Source organism: Hyaloscypha bicolor (genome assembly GCF_002865645.1).
Source record: "Hyaloscypha bicolor E unplaced genomic scaffold K444scaffold_92, whole genome shotgun sequence".
NCBI classification, from domain to species: domain Eukaryota; kingdom Fungi; phylum Ascomycota; class Leotiomycetes; order Helotiales; family Hyaloscyphaceae; genus Hyaloscypha; species Hyaloscypha bicolor.
In genome coordinates, this window is record NW_020194594.1 from 578240 (window position 1) to 603533 (window position 25294).

At 28.4% G+C, this 25294-nt stretch overlaps 4 protein-coding genes across 4 annotated transcripts; 1 reads left to right on the plus strand and 3 right to left on the minus strand.

Annotated features, from left to right (window-relative positions):
* Window positions 1-816: 816 nt before the first annotated feature.
* K444DRAFT_614237 (uncharacterized protein) lies at window positions 817-1954 on the minus strand. Its single transcript, XM_024880504.1, has 4 exons — window positions 1728-1954; window positions 1513-1672; window positions 1293-1456; window positions 817-1240 (listed from the first exon to the last, which is right to left on the minus strand). The coding sequence occupies exons 1-4, from the start codon at window positions 1837-1839 to the stop codon at window positions 939-941; spliced, it is 738 nt and encodes a 245-aa protein (XP_024735373.1). The 5' UTR covers window positions 1840-1954; the 3' UTR covers window positions 817-938.
* Window positions 1955-3840: 1886 nt separating this feature from the next.
* K444DRAFT_532164 (uncharacterized protein) lies at window positions 3841-4245 on the minus strand (the record flags this gene model as incomplete). Its single annotated transcript, XM_024875059.1, has 2 exons — window positions 3841-3903; window positions 4039-4245. Coding segments are annotated over 2 exons (270 nt in total), but the record flags the coding sequence as incomplete, so codon positions are not given.
* A 376-nt stretch (window positions 4246-4621) lies between these two features.
* K444DRAFT_725734 (uncharacterized protein) lies at window positions 4622-4789 on the minus strand (the record flags this gene model as incomplete). Its single annotated transcript, XM_024888654.1, has 1 exon — window positions 4622-4789. One exon carries the CDS (start codon window positions 4787-4789, stop codon window positions 4622-4624), a length of 168 nt encoding a protein of 55 aa, XP_024735375.1.
* Window positions 4790-24470: 19681 nt separating this feature from the next.
* On the plus strand, window positions 24471-24641 carry K444DRAFT_532025 (uncharacterized protein; the record flags this gene model as incomplete). Its single annotated transcript, XM_024875044.1, has 1 exon — window positions 24471-24641. A coding segment is annotated over one exon (171 nt), but the record flags the coding sequence as incomplete, so codon positions are not given.
* Window positions 24642-25294: the final 653 nt, after the last annotated feature.

Consider the following 25294-nt stretch of genomic DNA (forward strand, 5'->3'; position numbering starts at 1 on the left):
CTAGGTTATTTAATTACTAGGTTATTTAATTACTAGGTTATTTAATTACTAGGTTATTTAATTACTAGGTTATTTAATTACTTGGTTATTTAATTACTAGGTTATTTAATTTTTACTTAAAAGCTATTTTTAACTAAAAGAAAGTAGTTTAACTTATTATAAGCTATTATTTCTTTATAAAAGCCCGGATAGTATAGAATAAGTTATCGCAAAATAGCAAGGAATAGTGATTTGCATAAGTGGTTGTCTGATTAAAAGAAGCTCTAAAGGAAGCCTCTGGATCTAGCTAAATAAAAGGGGCCGCTGAGTAAGCGAAGCTAAGCTCCCTAGTACCCGTACATACGACATAAGTTTTATTAATATATAAAGATATAACTTATAATAGCTATTTTAAGTATATAATTATATAAATTATTTAACTTATTAAGTAAAAAGCTATACTTAGGTTACTTTAATTATAATTAACCCCTTAAAAAATAGAGTTCTAAACCTTAAGTTTTTATAATAGTTTCTTTAGTATTAATTGACTTATAAATAAAGTATATTAATTAAAGCAAATATATAATATAAGTCGCTTATTTCCGGTAAATTTTAAAGCTCTCGTTTTATAAGTTTATTCTTTCGAACTTTATATACTCTATTATAAAATAAACCTGCCCTTCTAGTATTTATAAGTTATTGTATTTATTTCCTATATATTACTTAGGCTATATACCTATACTTCTACTAATAGAAATTATAAGAAATACGTTAAGTATATTTAGCTTATATATAAAAGAATATAATATAAATTAAATAATTAAATATAACAGAGGTATAAAAAGGAGATATTTTATTAATCTAAAGCCGGGTAATTGCTATATAAGTAAAGCTATTATAAGAAAGATAAGCTGATATATAAGACCTATTAACTCTTTTTATTTTACGAAGCGGAGACTTCACGGCAACTCATTTCTCGCGGAACTAGATCCTACCATGCCCATCATATGCTTTTGTTCCTCCTGCTGTGTAATGTATGATAGTCGGTATTCCTGCAAAGTGCTACGTTTTCGTCGTTGGTTGCGAATGTACCATATAGCAAAGGAGACAAAGGCTATCAAGGCGACGGCGCCGATGACAGGGCCGGAGATCCAAGCCACGCTGCTTGGTGACTGATGAGGTGGTTCAGTTGACTGTGTGGGGGATGGTGCTGTCGGGGTTGTAGAGAAGGGGCTTGTGAAGGTGGAGCTCGAGGACTGCGCTATCAGTCAATGTCAGTGACCACGTGCTACCCATTGCAGCATTGTACTTACAGGAGCTTGAGGTCAATGTTGAGCTCAAAGTAGATGGAAAGTCACGATAAATAGTCAAGGCCGAATAACTTCCTCCACAAAAGTAATTCGTGACTGGCGAGATGTTTGGGAACGTTGCGAAGATCGTTTGGGTAATGCAAGTCCAGAACACACTGCCTGGCACACTGTATTTTTATCAAAATAATGTTCGCAAACGCAAGATGTTCTTTATTTTCCGTACCATGTTACGACACCTCCACTTTGAACACCATTCCGAGTCGTCGCCTGGGTGCAGCCGTAGTCCAATGTGCTTGTTGAAGCAACATAATCGGTTCCATAGCAGCCACCATAGGCGCTTGAAGTAGTGAAGAGGTTGCCGTTACCACAAGAGAGTGTTTGTGCTGGTGCAAAGTCACTGAGGAGAATTAGAAATCGGTCGTTGAACATTATACTCACTTGACGATCCAGCTATAAAGTAACCAAGGAGAGGGCCATCATCTCTCGCTCCGATTTTATGCCTGGGTGCTGGGGTTATCAGCGCAGCCATTGGAGTGGTTGGGGTTGACATCGTTTGCAGCTTTAAACTAAGCAATTCCAAGTCTTGGAAGACAAGGCTCCTAGAAGTAAGCTGATATATTAGGGTTGGGATTATTTTTAGCAACACCTGTATCTTATGATAACACAAGGCTCGGAATGCATGTCACAGGAATAGCATCCTTTATCTTTCAAAGTGTCACTCGAAAAGTATAATTAGCGGGCAGACTATGTGGGCGTCGCCCAATTGTGCGGGCTGTCTCAGCTTCAGCCAATGGGGATGTTATGATTTTGTTAGTGTTGCAGAATTGGTGCTTCGTAGAGGCGCAGGTGACGGCTCCGCCACGCGTTCGAGATGGAAGTGGAGGCTAAGCCTGCAAGTTTGGCCAAATGGATAGCAGCCTTTCACCTGTAGGACCCCAGCAAAGCCACAATCACACCAAAAACAAAAACTGGAAAGATTACACCTATCTGAACAAGCCAAATGTTTGTAAAATCGCGGACATCTGTCATCACGGTGATCTCTGAGACAATCGTACCGCAAAGCAACTTTGCATCGTGCAGGAAGACCATCCGGCCAATGTAGTGTTGTGGGTTGGCTGGACCATGATTCGCCGGGGCTACTGAGGCCATTAGCGGGCTAGTCGACAAAACCGAGAAGCGAAAAGTGATTTTCTGATTTTTTGATTTTCGCGCCCGCACCCCCCCCCCCCCTCCCCATACCTTACTAAAAAAAAAAAAGTATAGTATATACGCCTTATTCTCGACTATTCCTAGCCCCCCCTTAGCTTGCGTGGTCCGTAAGGCAAATCCCATGGATTACGAGGCACATCTCCATCTCCCTTACTCTCTGTATCCTCCGTACTCGAGCTCCCGCTTAAATGCACGCCCCGCTTAAATGCACGCGCCCCCACCAACTTTTTTCCTCACTCTCACCTACTTCTAAATTAAATTATTAATTAACCACAAGACCAATTAGCTTGAAATCAAAAACAGAGATAGATTAATAGCTAATAAATAATATCCCAAATTAATTAGACCCCTTCTCAAAAATCACCCGTGGTTTTATCGCACGCCCCCGGGAGCTCTGTTTTACCGGTGTTTCTAGGACCCCCCCATTAATATTACCATTAATAAAGGAAATAACCTTCTTTTTGAGAACTGGTACCTTTCTAGGTTTTGCAGGAGTCTTAATTCTCACTGGAAAAGCCTTTGGAACCTTCTTTTACTTAGCTTCCTTCTCTTTTTGAGCTTGTAATTCAGCCTTCTCCTCAATTCTCACTTTATCGATATTCTCCCCCCTCACTACTACTTGTAGAGCCTTCTCTGCCTTCTCAGCTTCGTTCTTTTGCTTTTTAAGAGCTTGGGTAGCCTTTTTAGTATTAATTCGTATCCGTTCAGATTTCGCAAATACCTCCTTTTTAGCAAAAAGCTCCTGTACACGTCGAACATTATCTGCAGAGAAGAGTATTGGCTTTATATGCTCCTTCCCCAAGATATTTAGCCGCTTCCCACGAGCCTTACTCTTTTTTTCGTCCTTTAATGCCTCAAGTAACCCTTCCTTTATATATCTATCGAGTGCGGCTTGTGCAGCTAGCTCTTTATTAGCTCTAAAGAGCTTCTCAAGCTTTGCTTGGGACGGATTTTTGCGAAAGTTAGCTTGGAAGTATTGAATTAATTTCGCAGATCGTGGAGTCTTTAATTATTGAATTAATAAAGGTACAGGTTAAATGGCCTCTAGGGAAGTAATTAGACGGCAAATAACCTTTAAAACAAGAGCAGGATTATATGGCCAAATACTAGGCTTCGCGAATGCCTTCTGAATATTCTCTATCATAAAGGCACTATTCCAGGCTAGACGAAATAGCTTTAGGAATTATTTCTTCTTTATTAACGAGTAGCCAAGGCTCTATTCTTATTATTTATTAAGTTCCTTTGAGTATGTAAGGGATAAAAGACCAAAAAGTACTATATCTAAAGGTTAAAGTTAATGTATTAAGTGAGAAGGTAAAACAAGAAGTATAATATAAAGGTCCTAATATTTATTAATAAATATTATATTTATATGGCTTAAATAGCTATTAATAATTAAAAGGCGCTTCGTATGAGGAGAAGAAGGTCGTGTGGCTGGTTTAAAGACCTTGGTAAGCCATTAAAGCCCCCATATATTACTACTCTATCCATTGCTTAATATACTAAAAAAGAAGTTGTCTTGCTCTTGTAAATCTTATACCCAGGTATTCCGTAAATTAAACGATTTGCTAGTATATAATAGGGTTACAGGAACCCTTTTTCTAATTATAGAGACATATGCTAAGCAAGTAATAAATTCGCGATTTCTATTATGGATAGCTTGCTTAACCCTCCCTGATTTATATGCCTCTTTAGATATAATTCTCTTTATTACTCGCATAACCCTAATTAAGAAGCCCTTTTTATCCTAATTATATACGTTATTAGCCGTAATATGGTTATGTTTAATGGCTTGGAGTAACTAGGGTAGGATATATGTTAGTAGGTAATTCTCGTGAAATATAATAAAGTAATATAAAAGGGTACTTAACTAGATTAAAAAATAACTTATATATAGGGCCATATTTGCCCTTGACACGTTAATTCTCGATATTACGTAAATATAAGCTTTTTAGCTCGCTTTAGTACCGCCGGCAAAATTGAGAAACCTAGTTCTTCCCCATAGCGTGTCTAATTATCTCTTCTGCGAAGTTCTTGACTATTTGACTAGTTAGAGGGATCTCGCGCTCGGTAAGGCAATTGATTTAATTAATTAGAACACGCTCTTGAGCATTAGTAAGATATTAGTGGATTTGGAACTGGAATTCCGCTCGGGAGGTAGTTTGTCCTCTGGCGCGTCTGGATAGCATAGATCGCGTTAATCCATACTTTCTGGCTATTATAGCATAATTAGGAGCTTTAGAGCTTTTGATTTCGGCCAGAGCCTTCTTTATATCATCTTCGTTAATCATTTTGTGGGTGTTTAAAGAGAGGGGGTGGTTTATTAGTAAAGCGTGTATTTAAGCGGGGCGTGCATTTAAGCGGGAGCTCGAGTACTACCTATATTACTCGAATTATCTATATCTCCTTTGTTCCCTTCTCCTCTAGTATCCTTACCCTTCTCTACTATAATCTCCTTCCCTATTGCCTTCTAATCTTATATCTGTCTTTATACTCGCTTTCTATATCTTATAGGCGGTCGAGGCTTTAGTATAAAGGGTTTTATAGATACGGAGCAAGGCTTTCCAGACTTAGTAGAATTAGTATTAAGTTAATAGAAAGTATAGATTTTACTATTATTATTATATTTATAATTTATATAAGTACTATTAAATTTGCCTTTTATAATTATATAGAATTTGAAAGGGCCTCTTGGCCTCTTTTTATTACTATAAGTAGTATAAGCTTAAAAGAATTCGGTTTTATAAGTATATATTAAACTTGCCTCCAGATTTGCCTTACCTTTCTCTAATTCTTTTAGCTTCTTGCCCTAGTATAGCTTTATTTTTCTAACTTTAGCCTTATTATTAATTCGCTTTACTATTTTAATAATATTATTAGATAGTATAAGGAAATTAAAGTATTATTATAGAAAAGAAAGAGGAAAAAAAGGTTATATATAAGGAAGAGATTAAGAAATAAAGGAGTTTATTAGTTAAATATATTAATAGAAAAGGATATTATAGGCTAAGTCTGAATTATTAGAAGATATATTATAAATATTATTTTTCCGTTTATTTATAGCTTTATTACCTTTCCTATTACTTTTATTTTTACTAGAGCTATTATCTAAAATTATATTTAATATATTTTTAATAAAAGAAAGTTTTAATAATAGTATTATATATTAGAATTAAAATTGTTTTTAGAAAGAAATTAAGATTAAGGTTAAGGCTAAAGTTAAAGCTAGTATAGCTATATCTTTATTATTTATTTTTGGGATATAAAGATATATATTTAATATAATTATTTAAATTTAAATAAATTTATAATAAATAATACCTAAAAATAAAAATATTAGTATTTAATAGCCCTAGATTAAATATATTTAAATATTAAAAAAATTATAATTTTAGGTATTATAATTATAAAAATAAAGATATAAATATTCTTTCTTTTATTAATTTATAAAAGCCAAAATATACTAATAATAATTAAACTATATTTAACCTATATAGTTAGCTAATTTACTTTACTAATTATAAATAATTTAAGGTAATTTAAATCTCTTTAAATCTCTTTAAATCTCTATATATAGCTTATTATATAAACTTCTATATCTCTATATTTAATAATACTATAATTATAATTTTTAAATAAAAAAATTCCCTTATTCTAGTATATATAATTATATTTATTTTTTATTTTTCGAATATATAATTATTAAATTAAAGAGGCTTAAAAATTCTAAATAAAACTTTTTTCTAAAAGATATATATTTTTAATAAATAATAAAAGTAAATATAGAATTATATAATAATATAACTATCCCGTATTAGTAATTTTATTTTTTATAAAATTATAACTCTATTCTATTTTTGTTTTAAAATCTTTATTTTTCTTTTATATTTTTTCGATTTTATTATTAATACTAAGAGCTTCTACTTTTTACTAATACCTTCTCTATTAATACTTTTATTAATACTTTTATTAATATTTTTATTAATATTAAGAGCTAGTATCTAACTATCTTATAATCTTTCTTTCCTTTTCTAAACTCCTTCTCTAAACCCCTTCTTTAAACCCTTTCTCCGAACCCCTTCTCCTTTAATACTTCTACTATTAATACCAAGAGCTAGTATCTAACTATCTTATAATCTTTCTCTCTTCCTTCTTCTCTCCTCTTCTCTAAACCCCTCCTTTGAATTCTTCCTTTAAACCCCTTTTCCGAATTCCTCTTCCGAACTCCTCTTTCGAACTCCTCTTTCTTTAATACTTCTACTAATAATACTAAAGCTAGTACCTGATTACTACTTCCGGGTCACTTTTATTCAGAACTCCTATACTATAAGTCTTTAACCCACTTACTTCTTAGAAAACTAAATTTTAGATCCTTTCTCTCCTTTTCTAATATTTCTTTCTCTTCTTTTCTAATACCTCTTATATCTTCGGGCCCTTTAGGAATATTCTCTTTTGAACTTCCAAAAAAGAGGCTAACTCTTGTTTAGATTTCTTTGAACTTTAATACCTTCTTTCCTTTTCTAATATCTCTTATACTTTCGGGCCTTTTGGAAATACCCTCTCTTAAACTTCTAAAAAAGAGGCTAACTTCTGTTTAGATTCTTCCGAATTTTAATACCTCCTCTCCTCTTTTAATATTTATAAAAGCTTTTGGGCTATTACTAAATACTCCTATTCTTTATTTTGGAATATATACTAACTTATTCTTATAGGAAATAGCCCTTTTTTCTCTAATCTCGATTTCTTTAATATATATTTCTTACTTTCGGGCTATTTAGATATTTCCCTATTTACTTTTATAAAATATATACTAATTTATTTTTTAGTTTCCTTTACCTTATCTCTCTTTTAATATTATTATATATATATCTAATTAGTACTAGTTCTTATAATTTATAATTAGGCTTTCTATTTATTAAATACCCGAATATTTTATTTTACTTTTATTTTATATATTTTATTTTATATATTTTATTTTATATATTTTATTTTATATATTTTATTTTATATATTTTATTTTTCTTTTATTATAAATTAGAACTTAAATAGTATTTATTTTAAATACTTATACTTTCGGATATATAAGATTCCTATAGATCTTTCGGGATTATAAACTAGCTTATTTTGGTTTGAGAAAGCTTTTTTAAAAGTATTCCAGGAATTATAATATTTATTATAACTCTTTCCAAAAATTAATATAATATAAGTATTTCTAGTCTATTTTCTTTTTATAAAGTAAACCGCTATTCTAAATCTATATAAAAGTCCTAATTATTTCTTGAATTAAAATATAAATACTTTTTATTTCTATTAAATTAAATATAAAGAATAATAAATACCTTTAAACCAGACTATAGTACTAGTTAAATACTAAGACTTTCTATATCTATTTTATAAACTTATAGTTCGAGATATATTATATTTAATAGGGCTTTTATATTTAATTATTTTATACTATAGTAAAATGTCTTAATATTATAATTAGAAGAGTTCTATTTTATAATCTTATTTACTATTTATAGATTTTCTAGCTAATAAGTCTTGGCTAATAGCTAAGAAACTTATTAACTATTTTATTTAAAGCCTCTGGAAACAGGAAGTTACCTTAATAAAGACTTAGTATTAAAAATAGGTTTAACTAATTAATTCAAATAAGGAGTTTATAATAGGAGTCTTTATATATAGGTAATTCTATATAATAAACTCAAGTCTCTATTCCTAGTTATATAAATAAGCTATATAAGAAACTCTTTCTAGCCTATTAGAATAGTTCCTATTTCTAATTATATAAATTATAATATATAATAAACTTAAACTTTTCTTGAATTATTTTTAGAAGAATTAGTAAGCTTTTCTAAATAGACTTATTAAGGCCTTGGTTTTTAAAAGTATTAGTCTAGCCTTTTTATTTCTTTTTTAGATAATAGTTCGGCTTTTAGGAATTATATATAAATATCGGAATAAATAAGAAAATATATTATATATATTTTCTAGATAAATTAGAATAGAATTTATAGGATTCTTGTAATATTTTTATTAAATCTATAATACTGGCTAATAAAGACTTTAATAACCTTAATAAGACTTGAATTACAAGTCCGGTCCTTAGATTTCTTATTTAATTTAAAAATTAAATAGTTTATAATAGGTTATCTATTATAAAATATATTATATTTTTTTCTTAAAAAATACTAGATACTAGTAATAGTTTAGAAGCCCTAAAGCCCTTAAGATTCTTTATAAGTTTCGGGCTTTAGGGCTTTTCTATAGCTAACTAATTATATAGAATTATATAACTATATAGGTCTGATATTAATATAAAGTAATTAGTAACTTTATATATAAATATAATATGGTTTTTAGTATAGCTAGTCTAATATATTATATATCTATATATAAATACCTGTAATTATATTATTATAATATAATATATTCTTAATATATTTTTAATATAAAAATCCTTTTATAATTCTAGACTTTTAGAAGCCTCCTTTATATTAAAGATAAAATATATAATATAATTTGGGTATTAAATTTAAAAGATAAAGAATTATAAAGGTTCTAATAATTATAAGACTTTATAAACTTAGATAGATTTGAATATTATAAAAGTATTAAATTTAGTAGCCTGATTTTTAAATTATATAAAAACTAATTAAAGAGTATTATTTTAAAATATTAATTATAAATTTCAAATATATATATATTTATAAAGAAATAAGACCTAAAATAATACTAAGCTAATTATAAAATATAGGAAAAAGTATATTAGATATTAGGCCTATTTTTTCTTAATTACCTTAATCTCGGCAGATATTTATATATAATTTATTAGACCTTATATAATAGGTTTATTTAGGAGAAATAAGGTTAATTAGCTTAAAAAGTTTAATAATAATAATTAGACTTCTATTTAATATAATAGATAGAATACTAGTAATAGCCCAAATACTTTAGGTTTTATTTATAAAACTAAAAATATTATATTTATTAATTCTCTATATCTAATAAGGAAAAGAAATAATATATTTATTACTATAAAATAATACTTATATAATCTATAAAATTAACTATAGTTCCCTTTACTAGAAGAGAGAATAATAAAATTAAAAAAAGATCTAATAGCCTATTATTATTATTATTATTATTATTATTATTAGAATTAGCTTTAATAATACTTTTAATAGTATTTTTAGTAGTACTTTTTATATTATCTTATGGCTTCTAGAAATTAGTAAATAGAAAAGAATTCTAGTATATATAAGTTAATTAAACCTAAAAACAAAAAAAGGATTTATAGAAGAAATAAAAAATAAAAGCCAGAATTAAAAGAAAGAATTATATATATATTTTTATTTATTTACTAGTTTATTAGATCCCTTTTTACTTTTAAAGTTTTATATTTATACTAGTAAATAATACTCTTTTGGGCTCTCTAGGCCTTTTTAGTCTATTATTTAATCTCTTTAAATTATTATATCTTCTAAGTATTTTCTAGCTTTTTATAAGTAATTTTAAAATAGAGATCTTTATATAAAATCTTCTTTTAAGTATTTTCTAGCTTTTTATAAGTAACTTTAAGATAAATATTTTTATATAAAGTCTTATCCTAATATAAAATAAAGAAAATTATCCAGATATTCTTAGAGCCTAAATATATACTATAATAGGAAAGATTAAAAATAGTTTAAATAGAACCTAGTAAAATTATAAGTTCCTGGACTCTTTTATTATTAGAACTAATATAGAATACTAGTTTATTAATATTATTAATAAATTAATAATAGCAGATAGGTCTACTAATATAAAGAGAGAAATAAGAAAATAGCTACTAAAAAACTATATTAGAAAGAGTAAAAAAGACTTAATTATTTATTTTAAATTAAAAGCTATTTATTAAAAAACATTTATTAGAATTTATATAAAGAATCTAGTAAAAGAAATAGGAGAAAACTTATTATTAACTTTTTTAGAAAATTAGATAGTTATTTATTTAGTTCTTTAATTCTTTATATTATTAAATGCCTATTTATAGAAAACTAGCTATAAAACTATAGTTTATAATTCTATAAGACTAGATCCGGCTATATTTTAATTTATAAAACCTTAAAGAACTCTAGATAGCCTATTACTAATATAAGAAGCTATAGCCTAAATAGTAGTCTAAATAATTCTTATATTTATAGTCTATTAAGCTTATATAATAATATAAGTATTACTAAAAAAGTAATTAGGTTAAGTAATATAGTTTATAGTAAAAAGAAATATAAAAAAGAATAATTATAGAACTATTAGAATAAAAAGAGCCTGAAATAGAATAGAAATAATACCTAGTAGCTATATAATAATAGTAACTAGAGAAATAGATATAGTAAATATTTCTAAAAGAAAAGATATAGAATAAAAATACTAAGAAAAGCTAGAGATCTAAAGTATTTTAGATATAAAAGAAGAAATAAATACAAGCGGAATTCTAGAACTATAAAATTCAAGTTTACTAGTATTACTATTCTGGATAAATAAAATAGTAGCTTCTATATTATATTTATTATTAGTAAATTAATAGAACTTATAATATTAGATATTACTATACTAGTATTTAATTATAGAATATATAATATTAAGGTAGGTTTTAAGAAATAATAGTACTATTTTAAAAAATAAGAATTTGAAAATATAGAATATTTATATAATAGATAAATTTAATAATTTTATTAGTATTATTTTTAAAAATAAAAAGAGGATTTCGGAAATAATATATTTAATAATAAATAATATCTATCTTAATATATCTAGTTATTTTATAATTAACTTATTTAATTATCCTATATTATTAGAAATATTACTAATAAAGAACTATTTCTAGATAAAGTTCTAGACTATTAGGAACTATATAAGTATTCTTCTAGCCTATATATTATTTATATATTTTATATTTATTAGAATAACTTATTTAAGAATTCTATTTTATATAATAGTAGTATTATATTTACTAGTTAGCTTTTCGGACTCTTTTAATATTAGTAGCTGCCCTAAAGCTATATATATCCGGACTATATATTAGAGCTAATAGTAAGTTTAAATATATAATTAATTACTATTTCTATTAGTATCTCCTATATAAGCTTCTAATAGTACTATTTTAGTATTTCTCTTAGTAGAAACTTATTAATATCTATATTAATATATAAGTAAACTATTTATATAAAGCTATATAAGATTATATTACTTATTTTAAACTAAATAATTATTAAAAATTATATTATAAAGCTTTATATCTATAGGGTAACCCTAGTACTATATCTTGCCTAAAGGCCTTATATATAGTCTAAATGGCTTACTAGCTATTATATTAGGCCTAGATCTGTCTTTTCTAATCCTATAGATATTCTATAAGTCTATAAACCTATATATCTTATTTTAGATCTACTATATATAAAGTACTAGTAAAGTAATCCGGTTTTATAAGTATTAGTAATTATAATCCCTAATATAGGTTAGTTCCTGAAAGTAGTTCTATATATACTAATTGAAATTAGTTATATAATCTAATACTATAATACTAGACCTAATAGCCTTAATAAAAAGTAATATAATTATTAGTATCTAATATTTTCTTCTAATAATAGAAAGAATAAAAAACAAATATAGGGAAACGGAATTACTTATATACTACTAGTATAGCTAGCTTTTCTAAAGCTCTTACTACCAGGATTTAACTTACTAATTCTCGGTACTTTTTCTAGAAATAAAGTAGTTCTTTATATATATAACTAATAAATTAGCTATTTATAAGAATATAAAATGTATTTTAGTAATAAGAGAGAGTTCAGAGCCTTAATTAGCCCTAAAAAAGTGAGAATAGTAGTTTATTTAAATATAAATCTAAAGATACTATTATATAACCGAATAGATAGTTTAATTAGAGATTCTAATATATATTTAGATAATATTATATAAATAAGTATTAATATAAATATATATCTCGATTTTAAATAATAATAGCTTATTATATCTATTAATTAACTAAATCCAGTCTGGCTCAGATATAATATATTCTTCCTTTTTAGACTATATCTATTATATTTATAATATAATTATCTCGGGATCCAGGAGTTATAATATTATATATAAGCTCTCTCTATAAATAATAAAATATATTAGTAAATAAGGCTCTAATCTTCTAAACTAAAGTAAAATAGTAAAGTATAAAAAGGCTAACCGGATTACTAGTAAACCTTATTAATAGAAGTATATATATAAATACTACTATCTATAACCTATAACTTATTTATTATTTAGTTTACTTTATAGTATTATAAATAATTATTTATCTATTACTTATTTATCTATTATAATTATATAATAGATAAGACCAAGCTTCTTATATATATAAATAACTCTAGTAATTAAAACTATATAATTATAATTCTTAAGATCCTCAAGTATTTCCTTATTTATATCTTCTAGATAATACAGGATTATAATCTATATATAAAGAAAAGGCATATTTGCTATTTGAGTATATACTTGAATATTTCATTCTTATAATTAGTATTTAATTATATAAATATTAATATTAATTTTCTATAAATCTTTTAATCTTATTATAATTATTTTATAAGAAACATTTATATAAGCCTATTTAATAATAGTATTATAATATAGTAAAAGATTTATAAAGTATTATAGTATTTTAATATAATTAAATAAGGTATTAATAGTATTAATATATTATAAGTTCAGGCCATATATTACTATTATAAAGCACTTTTAGTAATATAAATACTAAATTACTAGAGTAATAGTAAGGCGTACCCTAAAAATAGAGGGGCAGGTATATACAGTTGTCAGAAATCAGAAAATCAGAAATCGAAAATCAGAAAATCAAATCTCGCTTTCTCTGTTTTGTCGACTAGCTAGCTGTGGGCCTCAGTAGGGGCGAAGAATGGGATACGCCAGCTCCGTCGGTGCCTCACCAAAAGAGTGACCAAATAAGCGTATCCGACGAATGGGCCTACCAACCATGTTCCCTCCCCGCACAGTTTCTTGAAGCTGGAGGGATCGCCATGTGCCAGAACCCTAAGGTTGTAGTAGTCCTCTAGGTATGAATATGATTAGGCCAGTAGCGGCCAAGATGCCATTGGTGTTTCCATATCGTATTGTATTTTCGGGTTTCTACGCGGCACCATCCAAGTGGCCACAGCGCCTTGCGGGACATATGTGGGGGTGGCTTGTGAGACTGGGAGGCTGTGTAATCCTGCAGTTGAGGTGTACTCGTCCACTAGTAAACAAACCAATGCCAAATCTGACACAAGGTGGCCCTCGCCATCGGTACCGAACGCATAGTCGGGCCAAAGCCTCCCTACGGGTTCCAAATCGAGGAATATCTTGTACTTATACTTGCACGGAGCGGTTGGAGAGTCTTGCATAGCTGACTCGTTATATTTTAGCTGCACATCGGCTGCCGGGCCACTAATTACTAACCTTATCTGCGCATACACGATCTGCCCCGTCGGGTCCGGGCCCGCGGTAAAACGCTCGGTCTGGTTAAACGTGGTGTAGATCCGGTTAGGAGGCTTCCCAAGATGGATAAAGTTAACGCGGCCCGGGGGGGGAGCTCAACGGGCTGATGGATAGCTGAAGCAGCTGGAAAGGTCTGTATCCTCCTGCAGAAGCTATTACTAATTTAATTAAGCTCTTCCTAGGAACACACACCGCTAGTATACGTTCTCCTATACAAGTTTAACGCCTTAACGCGGTTATAGAGCGGGCTTATAACTTGATTAACTATTAGAATAGCTAATATAAAGAGAATTATATTAATCGGGTTATAAAATAGTTAAATACGGTATCTTTTAAGTTCTCGGAACTCTGAGCGGATATCTCAGAGAATATAATTAGGTTAAGGCCCTCTAATATTAGTATTAGAGATAGCCTTACTATTATTCCGGGCTATGAAAAAATTTTATTACTCTAATAATAAATAATTACTTGGCCAGAGACCCCGAGATATTCTTATCTTGTCCTAAATATATAGAGATATTAAATAACTATAGAATACCTATTAATAATAATATAACTATAAAATACCTATTAATAATAATATAACTATAGAATACCTATTAATAATAATATAACTATATTTAAATATAGATCTATCTAATACTAATAATATTAATATGAAATTTACTAATATCGTATATACGAGTACTAGGGAGCTTAGCTTTACTTACTTAGCGGCCCCTTTTATTTAGCTAGATCCAGAGGCTTTCTTTAGAGCTTCTTTTAATCAGATAACTACTTATACAAATTACTATTCCTTGCTATTTTGCAATAGTTATAAGCCCGGTATACTAGCTATATATCTCTATTAGTAATTAGTAAGTATTCTAGTAATTACGGGTTATTCTTACTATGGTTATAACCGCTAAAAGAATACGTTTTACCTGTTTTTCTTATCCTTTATTTCTCTCTTTAGAATAGTAGCTTTACTAGTCTCCAATATATACCTTACTAATTGCAGAAGCTTCTCTATATAGTATATAGAGCTTAAAATCAATTCTATCTTTCAAAATATATAGTACCTCATTAATTCCGATACTTCAGAAGCTCTTTACTTGCTCTCTATAGAGCCCCCCCACCTCTTATAATTAATTAAATAATTAAGTAATCGAATATCGAATAAAATACTCTATTAGTAATATGAGATACGAATAGGAGGCCAGAAGCAGAAAAGGGAGTATAATTAAGAGTTCTATATCCAGCTCGTTTTAATAATATTAAGGAAAAATACTCGTTTAAGCTTAAGGAGTATATTATTAAGTAATCGAATTAGTTAATATAAAGCTCTCGGTATCAGAATATCTGGGATTAGGTATGCTATATAATTAAACCGGCTCTACTCATACCATACCTTAAGTTACTCGTTTCCTAGTAAAGGCTCTCTCTTTAAAATATTATATGAGCTCTTTATAATAAATTCCAATTATTAGAAGACAATATACGGAAATAAGTAAGAGAGGATTATAACAGAATTCTGGACTATAGCAGAATCGGTTCAGAATCTTCTAAAGCCTAGATTAATAATTAGTATTAAGCTCTTATATGAGCTCAAACTTACCGAGTTATAGAAGTCAAAGGATTCCTGGTAATTAAGGATTTTCTTTAAGTAGTAGCAGCTAAGTTTATACCTATTTGGGGAGTATAGTAACTCGCTTTAGTAATTAAGGCTAATATACTTAAATAACCCGTTTATATACTCTAGTAATACGGAAGGATCTTTAAGGCCCTGATTTAGTAAAATAAATACTCTTTATTTGGGATCTTTACTTCTCTTATTAAGCGATCTGATTTGTAAGACTACTTATATTCTTATAAGGAAACAAGAGCAGAAAAGCACCTATAGAAGCCTATTAACTACTCTATTCTAGAGCTTGTAACTACTAGTTCCTGTACTAGGAAGCTTAATCTATAGCCTATAAACGAGTAATTAAAGGATATATGAGAACGTCTTATAATAAAGGAATACAAGAAGCTATATAAATAGCTTGAGAAAAAGGGTTAGATAAAGAAAGAAACGAAGCTACTAGGGTATTTTAAATACTAATAGTATATATAATATGGTTTCCTGGCTTTGGGCTTATAAAGCTATCCGGAGCTAGAGCTAGGCTTTTTTGGGAACTGAGTATACTACTAGTAATATCTTGGAATACTCTGCTTCCTACCTCTTTTGGTTCTATTAGCTTAATATAAGGCATTAGGAAATAACGGTTTCTTAGCTCTTAATTAAGAGAGATAGACTACTATATATATACTTCTTTTTAGCTAAGGGTATTTCATAAAAGTACTTTACTAGCTATTTCTTTTATATATAGAATTAGAAGCCTCTAGAAAGTATATTATATATACGGGTACCAGGAAGCTTAGCTTTACTTACTTAGCGGCTTCTTTTATTTAGCTAGATCCAGAGGCTTCCTTTAGAGCTTCTTTTAATTAGATAACTACTTATATAAATTACTATTTCTTGCTATTTTATAATAACTAATTTAAGCTATAACTAAAGTAATATTAGTAAAAACGGAGCTTCTTTTAAAAACTTAGCTAGTAGGCAGGAAACTAGGAATTAGACTAATAAATTAATAAGTAAAAAGATACTTATAGAATAATTATAGGAAATAAATTAAAGCAAGTCTAATAATACTAAAGTAGGAACTAAAGCTACTAGTTCTAGTACTATTATAGGCAGTATTAGTAAATAAAGTAAACGAATTCTCTTAATTCTTATATTTTTAACTAATTAGACTACTAATACTAAAAGCTATATAGATAAGAAAGAAATAAAAAAGGCTTAAAAGAAAAGATAATCCGAGAAATAGTAAAGATTCTCTTTACTAGCTAAAAATCTCACTTCTATTACTTTTACTATAAATATATCCGAGATAATAGTAATAAAACCTACTAATAAAGTAGTTCTAATAAAGAAAACAAAAAAAAAAGAGATATAAGTATAAAAAGAATAAAGGAAAGGGCAGGGCTATAAAGCTAGAGAAAATAATTACTAGGCTATCTATAAAGAACCTAGATAGAGAAGGCTCTTTATTAGTATCCTTAGATAAAGCCCTAATTCCTTTATTAATTCTCTCGGATATATCTATTATTTGAACTTAAAGATAGCAGAAACTATTACCTAAATATGGGCTAATTAAGAACTTATCTAGTTTCTTTAGAATTATAGAGAAAATAACTCGGATACCGAAATCTTACTACCTACTTTTCTTTAGCTTAATAAGAAAATACTAGAGCTTTAGGTAGGTATTAGATAAAAAATAATATTTTCTGAAATAAGAATCTTTATTCTAAAAAATAAAATAAAAGCAGCCTATAAAAGAAGTTATATTCTAATAATAACTAAAAAGCCTAGCTCTTTATTAGTAGAATTATAAAAGAAGTCTAATATAAAACCTTTAATAAATATAGTACTTATAAGAAAAGGAAATAAATGCCTGTTCTTTACTAGTAAACCTTTCCCTAAATATAAAGGCTTACTAGAAATAAGTATATTAAGGCTATTAAGATTAGAACTCAATATTAGATAAATAAGAAAGGAACTAGCTAAAGTAACTAAAGAAAAAATAAGGATATTAATATATATAAATAGTTATTATATTTATATATATCTTTTAAAAAAGTCAAAAAATATAAAGAATAGAGAAATAGGGCTAGAAAAAGTTACCTTAAGAGAAATAATTAAAATATTTGAGCTAGAACTAAATAAAAAAAATAGAAGCTATTTAGTTTATAGCCCGAAATAATAAAACTAGCTAAATTATAAGATTTAGGAATTATAAGTATATTAAATTTTTTAATAAAATAAACTACTAGTAGGGTAATAGTAATAAGTAAATAGTCTAAATATCTTTTATAGAAATACTAAAATAAAAACTTTTATTATTTCCCGAACTAATAATATCTTACTAGAAATAATAATTAAATATATTAGAATATGGCTTCTGGAACTAAATCTAAGCCTAAGAATCAAGTTTTAGTTCGGGCTCTAGTATTATAGAAATATAAGAAAGGCGGCTATAGTAATTTAGTTCTTATAACCGCTAGAAATTTTAGAGTTTAAGATATATTTCTCTGAGATAAAAGAGAAAAAGAATAGGTTTTTATATAAATTCTTAGCTAGGAACTTATTAAAGATTAAATATAAGATCTATAAGTAATTACTTAAAGAAATACTCTATAGGATTATTTATTATCCCGACCTATTTTTAGTATTTCTTATATTCTATTTTTCTCTAGCTAGCTAGCTATAGTAGTTACTAGATACTATAATAGAAGGTTACTAGATAGTATTTCTATAGCCTCTATTAATATATAAATACTAAATAATTTAGCTAGATTCCGTAACTTATATAATCTAATATAAAATATAAATATAAATATTATAATAATTTAAGAGATATGTTTTAGTAAGAAAATAGCTTTTAAACTCGAGGCCTAATATAAAGTAATAAGTATTACTATAAATTATAAAGGGAAATAAGAAGAAACTATTATAATTATTAATTATAGGACTATCTAATAAATATCCGAATTAGAGAATAATAGAGATTATGTTTTTTATTAGAATATAGACAAGAAAATACTAATTTATAAGGTAAAGTATAAAAATAGGAATCTAATTATATTAAATATTTATATTTTAGTAAATATAAAAAAAAGGCTAGACTAGCTTAAAGAAGAAATTAAAAGAATATAGAACCTAAACTATATCCTAAATAGTAATATAATAACTAGAGACTAGAACCTAGTAAGATTAATTAATTATAGAAACTAAAAAGGAAATAATATTAAATATATTAATACCTTAAAAAGGCTAATAAAAGCCTTAAGTAAACGAGAAAGCGAGATAGTAAACGAGTAAAAATAATAATACCTTAATTCTAGAGCTTATATATTTTACTAAAAGCTAAAATAAGAAGAAAAAAGAACAGGAATATTAAGAATTAATAGAATCTATATAAAAGGAAATTAGATAAAGCTATCTATAGACTAGAATATTTAATTTATAAAACTTAATATTAATTATAGAGCTATTAATATTCGAATTAAGTTTCTATTTCTAATATCTAGAGGCTTTAAATAATAGTATTTAAACTCAAGACTCCTAAAAAGAAAGAAGGTTAGAGATTTTATTATTAATAAATTATATATTCTACTAATAAGAAACTTCTAAAAAGAATAAAACGGCTTTAAAGCTATAATATAGAAGTTTATAAAGAAAGAAAAGAAGTAATTAAGGAAGAAAACCCGTATAATATAGACTAGAATCGGGAGATAAAAATATAAGCTATAAAGAAAACGAGAGTTCTCTAAATATATTAGCTATAAACTTGAGAATAAACTAAGCTTTATTAATATTTAGGAAAAGTATCTAAACTAGAAAGAATATAAGAATTATATTTATAATACTATAACTAAAAATATAATACTAGAAAAAAGACTTATAAAAGAGTTCTATATAAGAATTAAAAGGAACTCAAATAAAGCTATAGAAGTAATTAAGGACTATTTAGAGAATATAAAAATAGAACTAGAGAAAGTTCTTAAAACCTATATAACCTATTATAAAACCCTATATAATAAGAGGCGGATTAAGAAGGCTACTAGAAAAGAGATATTTAGGTATCTAAAAAAGAAAATACCCGATTTTAAGGTAAAATAGCTTAAAAAACTAATTCTAATATAGGAAGTAAAGGTATTTATATAAAGAATAGCCTCGGGAAAGTTACCCGGAATTAATAGTTTATTATATAAGCTCTATAAAATACTTCTAAAAATTGCTATAAATAGAGAGAATAATAATCTACTAATAATATAAATACTATATAGTTTCTTTAATAAAATCTAAGAGCTTGGCTTATTAGATAAATAAATAGAAAATATACTTATACTTTTATATAAAAAGAATAATTCTCTATTACTAGCTAATTATAGGCCTCTTATATTTATAAATATAGACTATAAGCTATATACTAAAATACTAATAATAAGGCTTATTTGAGTTCTAAATCCGATTATTAGAAAATAGTAATTAGTATTTCTAATTAAGTAGCTAATTAATAATAATAATATATAAATAATTCAAGATATAATTATAAAGTATAGAGAAATAAGAGAAGTAAGTAATAGTATTTATATTCTATTTCTGGACTAAGAGAAAGCCTATAATCGGATAAATTACTAATTTCTCTAGAAAGTAATAAAAACTATTAGAATCTCGCCTGAATTTATTAAATAGCTAAAAGTACTATATAAAGAAGCTTTTATAAGTTTATTTATAAATAAATTCAGAAATAGAAGAATTAAGATCTGGAATAAAATAAGATAAAAAGACTTTATTAACTACCTACTTTTTATTATTATAATAGAAGCTATTATATATAAGATAGTAAATAAGAAAAGTATAATAGAAGTAAAAGCTAGAATAAAGATAATAAAAACTACTATATATATAAATACTACTACTATTATTCTAAGGAACTAAGAAAAAACTACTAAATTCCTCTAAATACTTAATATATATTACTAGGCTATAGTTATAAAAGTTAACTAAGGAAAATTCTTTCTTTTAAAGATTAGCTTAATATATTATATATTAGTTAGAGAAATATAAATAGTTTTTCCGAAATACTTATATAAGTATCTTAAGATCTCTATAGAAACGGATATTAAGTAATAGATAAAGAAATTTTAGGAAAGAATAATTAAGAAGTTTAAAATTATATAAAAGTAATAGGGAAAACTTTACCTATTATTAAAAAGTTAAATTCCAGTAATAAACTCCCTAATAGTATTAAAGATTTAATTTATTATATAATTCCTGAATCTAGAACCAGATATTTATAAGAAACTAGAGCGAGAATACTATATTATAATATAGGGAGAAGTTATTAGAGAAGTAATTAAGAACTTATATATATGTTTCCTAAAAGAGAACGGGATCTTGAGCTACTTTAACTTAAATACTATAATAATAGTATTAGCTATAGCTATAGTAATAAGAGTAATATAAATACTTTAGCTAGTATAGGCCCAAATTACTAAAGAATTAATTATTAAAGAAGTCTAAATAAAAATAGCCTTATAACTAATTTATAAAATAATTAATATATTCTGGATCTAGTAACTATATCCCAAACTAATTATATTCCACGAATTTGCCTTTATCTAAAGCTAGTAAAAAGAGCTTATAGCTTTTATTATAATTACTATTATAAGAGAACTAAAAGATGTCTATAATATACTAAATATATATTTCTAGTATTACTTATAAATTACTCGAATAATAGGTTCGGGACCTAGATTATAAGAATTAGATATATAGGAAAAGATATAGGCTAGAGATAAGAAAGTAATAGAGAATATCTGAAACTTTATAGAAGTAGAACTAATAATTCTAGAAGGGCTTATAATAATATAAAGATTAAATATTAAGAAAAGTATTAAGAAAATTATAAAGAACTTTCCTAAGAAATAGAGGGCCTTTTTGAGAATAAGAGTATAGAACTAGATCTATCTAACTTAATTTTAATTAAGCTTTATCTTTAGGTATAAAGTAAAGAATAAAAAGAAAAGCCCTTAAATCTAGGGATTTATAAAAGTATATAAGATACTAATAGATTAGAAACTCTTAAGTATTAATTTTAGTAATAGAATTATAAGGCTACTTATAGTATTATAAAGGCTAACTGGAATAATTAAAAGTTCGAGATAGCTATAGAAAGTAATAAGTACTAAGTTTAGGGTTTCTAAAATAGGTAATCTAATATAATACTTCTTATATAATAGAATAAGAATAGGAAAAAACCTAAACTAGCTAGTAAAAAAGCTCTAAATATATCTAATTTATAAGATAGATCTAATAATATAATATATATAGCTAGAGTATATAGTTATAAAGGCAGTCTAAGAAAAGCTTAGTCTAACTCTAATAGATCTAGGGAATATAGAATAAGAAACTAGGCTTATTCTTTCGAAAATAATTAATAAGCTTATTATTCTTATAGCCTTTAGCCTATTTCGAATAAAAGATCCTAAAAATAGAAGGTAGAAAATTCTCTATTAAACTATAATATAGTATATCTAGAAAGACTTTCTATTATACTTCTTTATATCTAATTATAGATTATAAGAACCAGGTATAGCCAGAAATAATTATAGAGAAGTAATTAAGAACCAGATTCTAGTAAACCGGGTAGCTTATATACTAGAGAGATATTAAGACCGGGAAATAAATCTAATAAAGTTTGAGAAGAGATAGAGAGAACCCCTGCTATAACTAAGTATTATCTGCAGGCCGAGGTTCCTATAGAGAATCCCGAGTATAAGAGAGGAAGACTCTAAACCTGAGGCGGACGGGATTAACTATCTAGGACCGGACAGAGATATAAAGTAGGAAATAGAGTCAGAATTAGAATAGGAATACTAGAAATTAAGATAATATAAGATATAGTAGACCGAGTATATGACTTCTCCTTATTATATAGAGTCGAGACCTATACTTGGCCAGCTATTAAACTAAAATAAAGGGTGCGAGTAATCTAGTAGGTTAGGTTCGATTCCCGATATCTGGCTCCTGGTGGCATAATACCTCCCCCTAGCCCGATCTTAGTCATCACACAACCAAGATTGGCCGAACGATAAACAATCTAAAGCTGGATAAAGTTAATGCGGCTGTCGAGGCAGGCCCACGACTACGTCGGTGCCGTCCATGGCGTCGGGCGGGCATTTGGGGCAGCTTCGTCACAGATCCAGGCCAGGCCGTGCGGCAGGTCTTCCTTCCAGAACCCAGCGACATACTCGTCGCCCACGTTAAACTGGCGGGTGCGCTTAGCAGCGCCGGAGATAGCAGCGAGCTTATCCTCCCGGGACGTCAATAGCAGTTTCCCGTAGTCCTTAACGATTTCAAGCCACTCCATGGCCGCCAACTTGGGCTAGTTGTCGCTACTCCCGGGCTCCCCGCGCAGGATCGAGTTAAGCGACGACTTAATTCCTGTGCCGAAGTCGTGGGCGCGGCATTAGCAGTCGATGCCTTCTATGCACTTCCACACGAGCTCGTTAGCTACGAAGTAAAGAACGCGTGGGGACAGTAGCCGCTCCTAGAATGCCCAGCCGCGGCGAAGGAGCGGGGCGTCCTCTACGTCCAGAGACTTAGTGCGCACGCGCGGGAAATACGGGAGAGGCACACGGGTGAGAATGCGGATGTTTTTTCTGCCTGGGAGAGTCATTAAAAGCTCGTGGGCTTTATATCAGGGGTTCATTTCACGGAAGAGGCCTTAGCTCGAGTCTGCCAAAGCGCTGGCTGCCAGCGCGAGGGCCGAGCTAGAGTAGATTTGTCACGGGACGTCGCTTCGCCTAGCCCAGCGCAGCTTAATAGCCGGTGCCCCTCCCACGCGCTTCGCTTGTGGTCGGGATAAGCAAGTGTCTCGTTTAACCAAGTGTCCTATCGAGAAAATGCGCGCCCTAAAATTTACGTATGATCCTCACCAAAAAACGCGTCTTGTAATTACGCGTTTGGCCTAACTTATTAACCAATTCATTATTCAATTTACGTATAAAGATTCCAAAAATGGGTATACCTTTATTTAATTCTACCAGGATTAGGGAGATATCCTGGGAGTATTTCTATTATCTATATACTACGGAAGCTAATTACCACCGTATCTTTAATAAGGCCTGCGAATAGTGCCTTGAGAACGACGATAATTCAGTAATTACTACTATGAGGATATATCACATTAAGAAAGCTTCTTTGCGAAAATCGGTACTCCGCGAGCGTAATAAGAAGAGGAACTCCCAAGGACTTTATAATACGTATAGTAGTAATAATAAGATCCTGAACGAGGCACAGGAGAAGGCGATTCGGCAATATTACTACAAGCAATGGGAGGCTGGTTTGGGTGCTATATATTAGATAGTTCAAGCTGCAATTACCTACTTAAAGGCTATAAGTGCTTCTTTTAAATCTAATAATATATCTAATGTAATTAGGCTAAATCTCCCCCAAAACCACCCCCTTCGGCTACTTGGTTTAGCCTCTAGATACGGAACCACAAGATACTTCATATAATTAAAACAAAGCCAATTGCATACGTATGACTCGAGTCCTATATAGAAGAGGATATTAGAATATAGTTTCAGAAATATTATAATATTCTAGAGGAGCTTTATATTATAAAGAAAAAGAACGTTCTGAATATAGACGAGTCAGGAGTACGTATTAGTTACCCTACTAGTAAGTACGTAATTATACCTATAGAGGTAAAAGAGCTATATACGGCCAGCCCTAAGAATCGCAAATTAGTTACGATAATCGAGACTATTTATGCAAATAGTTGTAAACCTCTTCCGCTATTTATAATTACTTCTGGGAAGAAGATTATGGATAATTAGGTATTAGAAAACCTGATTGGGACAGAGTATATTAAGTATATATCTACCGGATATATAAATAATAATATAGCTATAAAATACCTCGATTATTTAATCAAGTATTTAAGAGCTAAGCCAGACAAACCTTGGAAAATCCTTCTCCTAGATAGTTATAAATCGCACGTCTATAAACCATTTTAATTAAAGGCCGGGGAATATAATATTAAGCTATTCTGGTTTCCCTCTTACTTAATATACGTCCTTTAACTACTTAATATTAGTATATTCCGCCCCTAGAAGCACTATTATAAAATGGCGATTTATATAGCCCTCCGTTCTCTCGATTTTAAATATATAATTACCTCCTTTTTCCGTAATCTTACCCTGATTCGTATATAAATAATATAAAAGTATATAATTAAGAACGCCTTTGAGAGCTCTGGTATATGGCCCGTTAGTTATAAAGCTAGAATCAAAAAGATATAATTATATGGAAAGAAAAAGAGATTAATTAAGGAGATTAAGGAAGAGGAGAGCTTAGATCTTCCCCCTTTATTACCTACTCGCCCCAATAAAGTATGGAATATAGCCGTAACCCTTAGGGCACTTGCAGATTATAATCCTACTACTTTTTCAGAAAATTCAAAGGAAACTTGGATAGCTATAGTTAAAAAGGTTAATATCTAACTGCAAAAAAGTTATCTCCAGATAATAGAGTACTAGGCTCTCCAAATAAAGCTTCGTAAGGAGTATAATCGCAAGGCGAAGTCCTATAAAAGCTCATATAAGGGAGGGCCATCTACTAGTATAGCAGAGCTTTATATAGAGATTAAAGAGAAGAAGGAGAAAGATAA

Excerpts from the sequence above, each read along its gene's own strand:
- K444DRAFT_614237 (XM_024880504.1), bottom strand. The coding sequence starts at position 1,839 with ATGTCAACCCCAACCACTCCAATGGCTGCGCTGATAACCCCAGCACCC. Across the intron at positions 1,457-1,512 it reads AGTGGAGGTGTCGTAACATG|TGTGCCAGGCAGTGTGTTCT; the intron begins GTACGGAAAATA and ends ATAAAAATACAG. Across the intron at positions 1,241-1,292 it reads AACATTGACCTCAAGCTCCT|CGCAGTCCTCGAGCTCCACC; the intron begins GTAAGTACAATG and ends ATTGACTGATAG.